Raw genomic sequence first — 9,981 nt, 5'->3', positions numbered from 1 at the left:
GAGAATACTGACATTTGTTGTTCTAATAAGCATATCAGCAACATGTTAAATAACAACGATATGAAAGCAATTGAAGCTAAAAAAGCAGAGTGAACCCATTCAATTGTAAAGATATGTCCTGTGCGTAATGCAACAATGTCACTTGTTCAAAGTAAAACATTTGACCATTGATTTTCTCAGTCATACATTATAAAACACCACTGCCACGAGTTTTGCTCAAATTTTTATTTCTCTACAAACATCAGCATTCCCAAAACACGTGTCTTCTGTTTGTTAGATAGCTCTGAAAAAGAAAAAGACACATATTAAAAACTCAAAAAATGGGCAAGATTCAAATAATTGTGGGTTTTAATTAGTCAGTGTCATACAGCACAGAAACTGGTCCTTCAGCCATCGATATCGACTAAATTGCCCCATCTAAGCTAATCCCATTTGGCCGCATCCCTCTAAACCTTTTCTATCTATGTATCTGCCCAAGTCTTTTAAATGTATTATTGTATCTGCCTCAACTACCTCCTCTGGCAGCTCATTCCATATATCTAGCACCCTCTGGGTGGAAAGGTTGTACTTTAGGTTCCTATTAAAACTTTCTCTGTCCAGTTCTCAATTCCCCTACCCTAGGAAATTATGCATTCACCTTATCTGTTCTATTCATGATTTTATATACCTCTGTATGATCATCCTTTGGCCTCCTGTGCTTCAAGGTATGAAGTTCTAGGTTGCCCAATCTCTCCTTGTAGCTCAGGCCCTCGAATCCTGGCAAAATCCTTGTAAATCTTCTCAGCACACCTTCCAGCTAATATCCTTCCTATAGCAGAACAACTAAAACTGGACACAATACTCCAAATGCGGCCTCACATACGTCTTGTACAACTGTAACATAACAACCCAACTTCTGTACTAAATATGCAGGAAGGAACTGCAGATGCTGGTTTAAACCGAAGATAGCACAAAATGCTGGAGTAACTCAGCGGGACAGGCAATCGCAGAGTTGTACCTCTGCCTCCTCTAAACAATCAAACAATCCCACATTTAAAATAATACAAAAGAAAACTTGAAACACAAAAAAACAATCACGAACTTAACAGCTGCATTATGTCTGAGCCTTCAATGAGATTTACAAGATGTTGGAACACAAGAGGAAAATTGGAAGAGATGAGAGATAGTAGCAGACTCAAAACATTTCTTAAATTTCCAGATCAAATCCACTGGAAATGGGATCAAGATTTTTATCATTCACTGAAAATTAGTTTAGACATACGTTAATATAAACAGAATATTGGAAATAGCATCTGAGAAATAAAGTTGCATTCCATGTCAATAACTTTGATTAATACTTGGCATATTAATGTTGATAGTTACAAATGGAACTTGTTAATTTTTTTTTAATGTCCTAGCTGATCTAATGAGCATTTGCACTTTTTTCTTCTTTTAATTAACTTTGTGGTGACTTGGATTCACAGTACGTTTCTTGTATCCAGAAATGAGATTAAGACCCCCCCCCACTCAGCCAGTTCAATATCCCTTGAGCGAGTGTTAAAAAATACAATTAGACCCATGCAAAAGAAAATCATGGCGGATAAGAGGATTAGAACTTAACTTACTTGGCCACCATCCCATCATTCTTTGACAGCCTCAGGATACAATCATCTGATTCACCCTGATAAGAAAAAAAGTGAAAATGTAGAATGATTCCCCACATGCACAGGACAGCATTGCATTGTCCCCAAAAATGAATGTGCAAAATAAAGAAACGATGTGGTCTGTGCAGGCAGATAAAATTGCATTTTATAAAGATAGCTCAAGACATATACACATGAGATGCCACATAAGTTACATGCAGCAGGACACCGTGTCAAACTTTGGTCTTCTGATTCTCAAGCAGCTATTCTTGTTATGAATATTTCTATTCGATACGATGGAACTTTATTTATCCCAGGAGGGAAATTGATCTGCCAACAGTCATAAAAACACAAAATACACAAAACATGAAGTTAAAGTGACGAGTGGAAAGGATTGGGGATGTGCAAAGATGGGAGGGGGTGGGGGGCAGTTTCTGGTCATAATCATTACAGACAGTAATAACAAAAGGCTATTCCATCTCAGTGTGGACCAAATGCTGCTTCAATTAGGAGTAAATAAAATGTTGTTGGGAAGTTGAGGGACTGAAACACATAAATCTACCAGTCCGCGAATATCCTTTTCCCCACCCAGTACTTTGCCCCTAAACAATCTGGAGATTCTCCGCTTAGTAATGAGTGATTTGAAAATGAGAATTAGTGAATAAGATGCAAGAGGCTCTAAGAAAGTACTTCCTTTCACTGAAATCAAGCTCGCCATACTTGTGTATAATAAACTCTACATGACTTCTCCCTCAACTTTTATCAATAATGCTTTAATATCATGAGGGAATAGAGTAGATGCAGTCTTTTATCCAAAGTAGGAGAAAGAAGAACCAGAGGACATAGGGTTAAGGGGAAAGATTTAATTAAAATCCGAGGGGGAACTTTTTCCACAAAGGGTGGTGGGTATATAGAATGAGCTGCCAGAGTAAAAGGTTGAGGCAGATACTGTAACATTTAAAAGATACTTGGAGAGGTACACGGACAGGAAAGGTTTAGAGGGATATGTGCCAAACAGGAACTGGCGCAGCCTGGTCATTACGGGCAGCTATTTTTAGTTTTTCCCCCCACATTTAGTTTGTGCGAGGTATCAGGGTGAAACTTTTGACATGGAACTTTGAACCTGTAGAGTAGATTCTCATTCAAAAGTGTTAAATTAACAGATGCATATTTGTCCATCGCAATTGCATAGCAGTATATTTCTGCCTGTAATGATTATGGTCAGTAACTGAACATGTGACTAATAGAAATATGCTTAACATGGAGAATAACTGCTTAGGGGGTCAGAGTTGTTTCATAAAACTCAATGACAGGTCTCCTTAAGCAATCCAGTAGCGTACAAATTATGAACAGACAAAAATATTCTGCAAGTAAAATGTTTCTTTTTGCCAATATGTACATACCATCCTACGGATAGCCCCACAGATGGCGTAGGTTTTGTGCTGTCCATTGAATCTCCCAGTCACTTTATCTACCTAAGACAAAGTATTTCAACAAAAAACAATTTAATCACTGAAAGATTATCGGGGGAAACCCGAAAATAAATTAGACAACCAAGCCAATGCAAGGCAATAGAATCAGCATATTTGATGATGTGAAGATGAAGGCTGAGATGGGTAATCTAGATGATAATGTGAAAATGAATAATCAAAATTCTCAGATTCGGCAGGAAAGAAATAGTTAACAATTTACTTTGATAACTTTTCATTGGAATTGGAGTAGGCTTTATCATAATTTTGATGTCCAAAATTCATAATTTTACATCAAAATTCATAATATGGAGCGTAATGCAACTTTTCAGCCCAAAAAAAGTATGCACGCCAAATGCACGTACGCGTTTTGTGCTACATTCACGTGTGAAAAACTATTATTATTTCCAACAGTCTGTAGTTCTTGGACTACATGTACAATGTCAGGCCTATCAAAAGTATATTCTACTATTATAGTAGGTTATTGAACAGAAATACTTTTTACAACGAAGGAAAAATTGTTGTTTTTTTTCTATTTTGCTTTTTCCTTACACATCCCAATTCTCTTGGTATTGAATAAAATAACAATGGTCATGAAATGTATGACTAAGTTATGAGGAGTTTCATTAAAAAAATTGCACATAGCTAATTTAATTGAAGACATACTTGCTCTAGTGGTGTTCAACAGCAAATCACAAAGGTCCATGTCCCCCCCAACCCTCCCCCCCTTTCCCCCCAAATCTACTCCCCCACTCCCTCCTCCCACTCCACTGCCCCCCCACCCCACCATCCCCTCTCAACATCAACGGGCCTCATGCTCCGCAGCGAGGCTAGGCCAGCGGCGAGACGAGGCCGGACCAACAGCGAGAGGCACGGCAAAGCCGGGCCAGCGGCGAGGCGAGACCAGGCTAGCGACAAGGTAAGGCGTGTACAGGCCAGCGGCGAGGGGCGAGGCATGTGTTTTGATGAAAAATGTGAGGCTAAATCAGAATGGCGGAAATGAAATAAGAAAGCGGAATCTTTCCGCCAAATTCGGAAGGGTTGGGAGGTCTGGGGGAAGGTGCAGAGTGAATCTTATATCTAAACTTTCTCAGGCATACATTTTTACATCCTGTTGGCCATTACCACCGACCATCATGTGTGTCATTTCCCCAACATCAACTCTATGAGACTTTCCCCTTTGCTCCGTTCCCTTCGCCCTCTTTTTGCATGACCTTCCTCAACTCAGCAACATAAAATGTCCACTATTTTGACAATAAGATACTAACTTGAAACATTAGATCCATTACTCTCTGTTGAGCAATTCATATGCTGTCCAACCAGTTGAATTATTTCCAGTATTTTCTGTTTTCCTTTCTCAATGTTTGGACTGTTTTTTCCCCTGTTAACCTTAGATCAGTGTCCGCTAACTTCTATCAGGTTTTGCATCAGAAACAATTTCTACGTACTTAACCAAAATCATTCATTTTGAACAAGTTCCCACAAAACCAACCAATTAGACACACTCCCACTCATTCTTTGTGGTCCAGTAAATATTTCACTTTGGGTGTTACTGCAATACTCTCAAAAGTTTGTACTTTACCCGTTGCCACCACAAGTTTCGGAAAGATTAGGCACTTTAGATCATAGCAACCGCGTAAAAACATTTATTTTGGTTGCATCTGTAGCTTTTGCTGATTTCTTTATCAACGCACAACCTGCTTTTTAAAAGCACAACCTATCCATTGTGCTTTGTCACTATTTCCAATTTAGTCCCAAAATGGTTCTAGATATTAGATTCCATTAGCCTCTGACCATAACAGATGTGTATTTCCAAAACCACCCAGACAACCTCCCGCTGTAGAAATACTCATGGTTGCTATTCTCATCTACGAAGGTTGAACTCACATCAGCAAGGTTGATTTGAATGGAGGCATGGTCCTTGGCGCCAATGATTCTGTTGCTAGCAGAGCTAAAAGACAAACATCAACAAATCAGTTAACCTAGTCAGCGCCTGTAATTCACAGTTCACCACATGCATATATATCATATATATCATACCCACCATTTGCGTGGAACATAAAGATCAACGAATTCTCCTGCATCGTTCTGCATGTTGGACTTAGTTCAGTGGGTGGCCTTGTATTCAGTTATTGTGGAGATCTAGAAATATAAATAGGAAAACATTAGTTTGTTGTTTCTTTTGTCACACTTCATTTGAATATTAAGCCACCCTACTTTTATCAATTACAGAAGCAGTAAAACGCTTCCTTCATTTTATCTCTTTATTTTCAGCATTATTAGTGGAACATTTGTTCAAAATTATATGACAGAAAAACAGTTTGAGGTAGTGACTCCAATTAAATACTATTAATACCAAATGGAGACAAAAAAGTATTCATCTTGTAATTTTTATTCATTTTTTAAGATGTGGCTGTTTCTTAATTGCCCTTGAGATGAGAGCAGTGAGCAGGGTTGTTTGATTAGGAGTCCCAGGTATTAGACACCACAATGAAGGAATGGTCGTAGATTTACATCTCAGGACTGGGTGTGACTTGGAACATATGCTGAAATATAGGTGCATAAATGCAGGCTCTTGTTTATTTACACAAAATACTTTCTCAACTTCAATAACTTTCATTTATGTAGCACTTTTAACAAAACATGCGCCAGTGATTGTCCATATTACAATCAGAGAAAATCTTGTATCAAGTAAAAAGCAAATAAAAGCAGATGACCTTAAAAGGGGATAGTGAGGCAACATTAGTGAGGCAGATGCAGAAGAGGCTAGAAATGACTTGTTAAAGGTTACTGACCTAAGAAAGGGAAATGGCAAATAAATATTCAAACTTTATGAAATTTTAAACTAAAAACGGGTAATCTAGACTAGTAAGGAGTTAGAGCTGAGCTGCACTTGGTGACAGCTGTGATACAGACATCAATTATATTAAAACTATAGTTGATTGATGTTGGAAAGATTGCCGTGAGAATAGGAATGGTTAATCCTGAAGGTAAGAAAAGCAAGAAAGTACTTCTCAACAGAGGTACAATGCTGAAAATATGGGTTTGTAGAAGTCTATTCTGTAATTTTGAAGTGGGAAGTGAGTTTATTGAAATATATAAGATTCAGAGCGATTGCTGCCGAGAGAATATTTCCGAGTGGGGATATCAAGAAAAGTAGATAGATACCAATTGCTGGAGTAACTCTGCGGTTCAGGCACCTCTGGAAAAAATGTACTGACAACGTTTTGGGTCAGAATCATTTTTCAGACCGATTCATTCTGCTGAGTTTCTCTAGCACTTTCACCTTAAAACTAGGCGCCGATGCCACTGGTCTGCACCAGCGAGCCATTTTCCACCATCTATCACACGATGCAGTTGACGTGGCTATTGCAGCTCATATTGTAGGCCCTGCCACCAGCTCTTTCTTCAAGCTACTGCCAAGGACAAGACACGCTTGGTCATTGTAGGGCTTGCTCCCCTCTCATCAGCTGTCGCTTCTTCCTGTCGGCCGTCGTCGTGTCCTCCTTCCCGGCAGTTGCTGATATCTCTCAAGGTTGAGTATGTCAATTCTGGGGGAGGAGGTGGTGGTGGCTGACAGGATCCAGAAATATAGGCTATTTTATCTTTTGAGCCAGCTCCACCATTTGCGGCCAGCCTTCTAACTCAATATTTTACTTCCGTTCTCTCACCATGCCTCTTACTGCCTTGTACCTAGGAATCTATCTTTTTCTTAAACCGTGTCAGCAATTTGGTCTCTCTGGCATTCCATGTGTTCAACACTTTGAGTGAAGAGAATTCTCTGCTTTTCTAAGTTAGAAAATTCTGACCAATTTTTTAGTTTGAGATACAGTGCGGAAACAGGTCCTTTGGCCCACCGAGTCTACGCCGATCAGCGATCCCCGCTCACTAACACTATCCTACACACACAAGGGACAATTTACATTTATACCTAGCCAATTAATCTCCAAACCTGTACATGTACATCTTTGGAGCATTGGAGGAAACCGAAGATCTCAGAGAAAACCCACGCAGGTCAGACAGACAGCACCCATGATTAGGATAGAACCTGGGTCGCTGTAAGTCAGCAACTCTCCCACTGCGCCACCCAGTCTCTCCTTATATTTTGAAACCCTTGGTTTCCGACACCACAGCCAGGGGAACCATCTTCTCAGCATACCACTCACCATGCTGTTAGAATTTTCTATTTTTCATTAAAATCGCTTCTGAATATTGAACACGCCTGGGTGACCCAACCTCTCCTCTTGAGTTTTGCTACGCTTGGAATTAGTCCAGTGAATTCCAATGCACCCTCTCTGTCACAAGTATATCCTTTTGTTGTTGGATAAAGAGACAAGAGCTGCGCACAGTACTCAAGGTGAGATTTTGCCAAGACCCTCCACCGTCATTACTGCTCCTGTTAGATTTAGCTCTTAAGGCTTAGGGAATCAAGGGATATGGGGAAAAAGCCGAACGGGGTATTGATTTTGGACGATGAGCCTTGATCATATTGAATGTGGTTGGCGGTGCTGGCTCGAAAGGCCGACTCCTGCACCTATTTTCTATGTTCTCAAATCCTCTTGTAATAAACAAAATCAGACCGATGAAGGGTCTCGACCTGAAACATCACCTATCCATGTTCTTCAGAGATGCTGCCTGACCTGCTGAGTAACTTCAGCGCTTTGTGTCCGATTTTTGCATCCGAAGCAATGTTGGAAACATGACATTTAGTCTTCACAAACAAATCGTTGATTTGGATCATCTATCACTGTTCAAACACATTGCAGTTAAAATTTGTACTGCAAAACACGGACGTTTTCTGAATAAATGTTCCTTATTATTGACTCGACTGAGTTTTAATCCTTTCAAATAGTATCATTCTTTGCTGTGGTTGCCATAAAAGCAAATTTTCCAGCATGCGCATTCAAAAACTGGTCACTCCCAATCCTCATCAATGACTTTTGTCATCTTTCCAATGGGAAACAAACAACAAACTTTCAGACCAGGGCATGTGAATCCGGCTGAGCCAGACCTGATGTCAACTCAAGAGCAGGGGATTGAACACATACTTGCCACCGTGTAGGAAAATAACTGCAGATGCTGGTACAAATCGAAGGTATCACAAAATGCTGGTGTTACTCAGCAGGTCAGGCAGCATCTCAGGAGAGAAGGAATGGGTGATGTTTCGACCCGAAATATCACCCATTCCTTCTCTTCTGAGATGCTGCCTGACCTGCTGAGTTACTCCAGCATTTTGTGACAAACTTGCCACCACTGCTCATAAAAATTCAGTAGAAACAGGGGAAACAAAAGTAATGCTGATTACACCCCAATTCCGTGTCTACATTAGGACCAGCAAAGCAGGAAGCACTTGGCTGAATTGAAATTGTCCTGCATTTGTCCCCCTCCAAAGGTGTCTAGTCTTTGCAGTTGGTTGCAGTCATTACACTAACCAAGAGGTTGTATTGACGGCTTTCTGCTTAAAGTTTAAACAAACTTTGTTCTGTGTTGTGAGATCTGATAATAATTATTGGAAGAGCGAGGGATGTATGTCCACTGGAGACCAATATGATGTTCCTCACATGCAGGTGATTGAAGTGACCATGTCGCTGTCACACAGCCGGGATCTCACTGTCATGCATCCCGCGGGACATCCTGAACTCAAACCCTTCTGGAGCGCAGGGACAACGCGGGGAGATGGGCTTCCCGGAGCCCATTGGTAAAGTTGTCTGGGGTTATGGGCAGGAGAATGGGGTTAGGAGGGAGAGATAGATCAGGCATGATTGAATGGCGGAGTGCAGACGTGATGGGCCGAACGGCCTAATTCTGCTCCTGGAACATGATCTTATGAGGCCGGGCAGGGCCCCGAAGGGGGGAGCGGCGGGGCCCCGGGAGGGAGCATCAGGGCCGGGCCGCCACTCACACGCGGCCCCCTGCTCCTACACCCAGGCCTATCTCGCATCCCCATCGTTATCCCGCCGGGCCGGGGCCCACATCTTTACCGCCGCCTCCCTCCCTCCCTCCAGCGCCCCGGCCCCGCTCCGCTCCGCTCCGCGCCTCCCCGCTCTCCCGGCGCGGCCCCCGCTCCCCGGCCCCGCACTCACGTCCGCGCTAATGGCCGACAGCGGCAAGAAAGGGGGTTCAGCAGCGGACGTGACGACAACGAGAGCGCGCACACACACCACCGCTTCCGGCCGGGGTGGGTGGGCAGGCGGGTGCGCGCGCACTGAGGGGCAGCGTCCCGTCTGCGGGGCAAACCCGTGGACTGGACACTTCTAAAGAGTTATTGTCATGTCCCAGATATGGTCTGAAGAAGGGTCTCGGCCCGAAACGTCACCCATCCCTTCTCTCCTGAGATGCTGCCGGACCTGCTGCTCTACTCCAACATTTTGTGAAATAAATACCTTCAGTGTGTGTATATATACACATACATCTATCATATTATTAAGGGGTTGGATACGTTAGAGGCAGGAAACATGTTCCCAATGTTGGGGGAGTCCAGAACAAGGGGCCACAGTTTAAGAATAAGGGGTAGGCCATTTAGAACTGAGATGAGGAAACACTTTTTCAGTCAGAGAGTTGTGAATCTGTGGAATTCTCTGCCTCAGAAGGCAGTGGGGGCCAATTCTCTGAATGCATTCAAGAGAGAGCTGGATAGAGCTCTTAAGGATAGCGGAGACAGGGGGTATGGGGAGAAGGCAGGAACGGGGTACTGATTGAGAATGATCAGCCATGATCACATTGAATGGCGGTGCTGGCTCGAAGGGCCGAATGGCCTCCTCCTGCACCTATTGTGTATTGTGTATGTATACAATATGCATATATCGAAGGTAGACACAAGGTAGTTTGTACACAAGGTAGTTTGTGTCTACCTTCAATTTATACCAGCATCTGCAGTTTTTTTCCTATAT

General features: G+C 42.2%; 1 protein-coding gene across 2 annotated transcripts; it reads right to left on the bottom strand.

Annotated features, from left to right (window-relative positions):
• Nucleotides 1-210: 210 nt before the first annotated feature.
• Nucleotides 211-9,276, bottom strand: rps21 (ribosomal protein S21). 2 transcript variants are annotated; one of them, XM_078419264.1, is made up of 6 exons: nt 9,175-9,276; nt 5,136-5,233; nt 4,979-5,042; nt 3,026-3,097; nt 1,605-1,660; nt 211-283 (listed from the first exon to the last, which is right to left on the bottom strand). In XM_078419264.1, the coding sequence occupies exons 2-6, from the start codon at nt 5,183-5,185 to the stop codon at nt 274-276; spliced, it is 252 nt and encodes an 83-aa protein (XP_078275390.1). In that variant the 5' UTR covers nt 5,186-5,233; nt 9,175-9,276; the 3' UTR covers nt 211-273. The 2 variants fall into 2 exon arrangements, with proteins under 2 accessions (XP_078275390.1, XP_078275391.1); XM_078419265.1 differs by lacking the exon at nt 211-283 and having other exon boundaries at nt 1,601-1,660.
• Between the last annotated feature and the right edge of the window lie 705 nt (nt 9,277-9,981).

Source organism: Rhinoraja longicauda, chromosome 22 (genome assembly GCF_053455715.1).
Source record: "Rhinoraja longicauda isolate Sanriku21f chromosome 22, sRhiLon1.1, whole genome shotgun sequence".
In the NCBI taxonomy this organism is placed as follows: Eukaryota; Metazoa; Chordata; class Chondrichthyes; order Rajiformes; family Arhynchobatidae; genus Rhinoraja; species Rhinoraja longicauda.
Note: the sequence above shows the minus strand (reverse complement) of the source record. Positions and strands in the feature narration are given on the sequence as shown.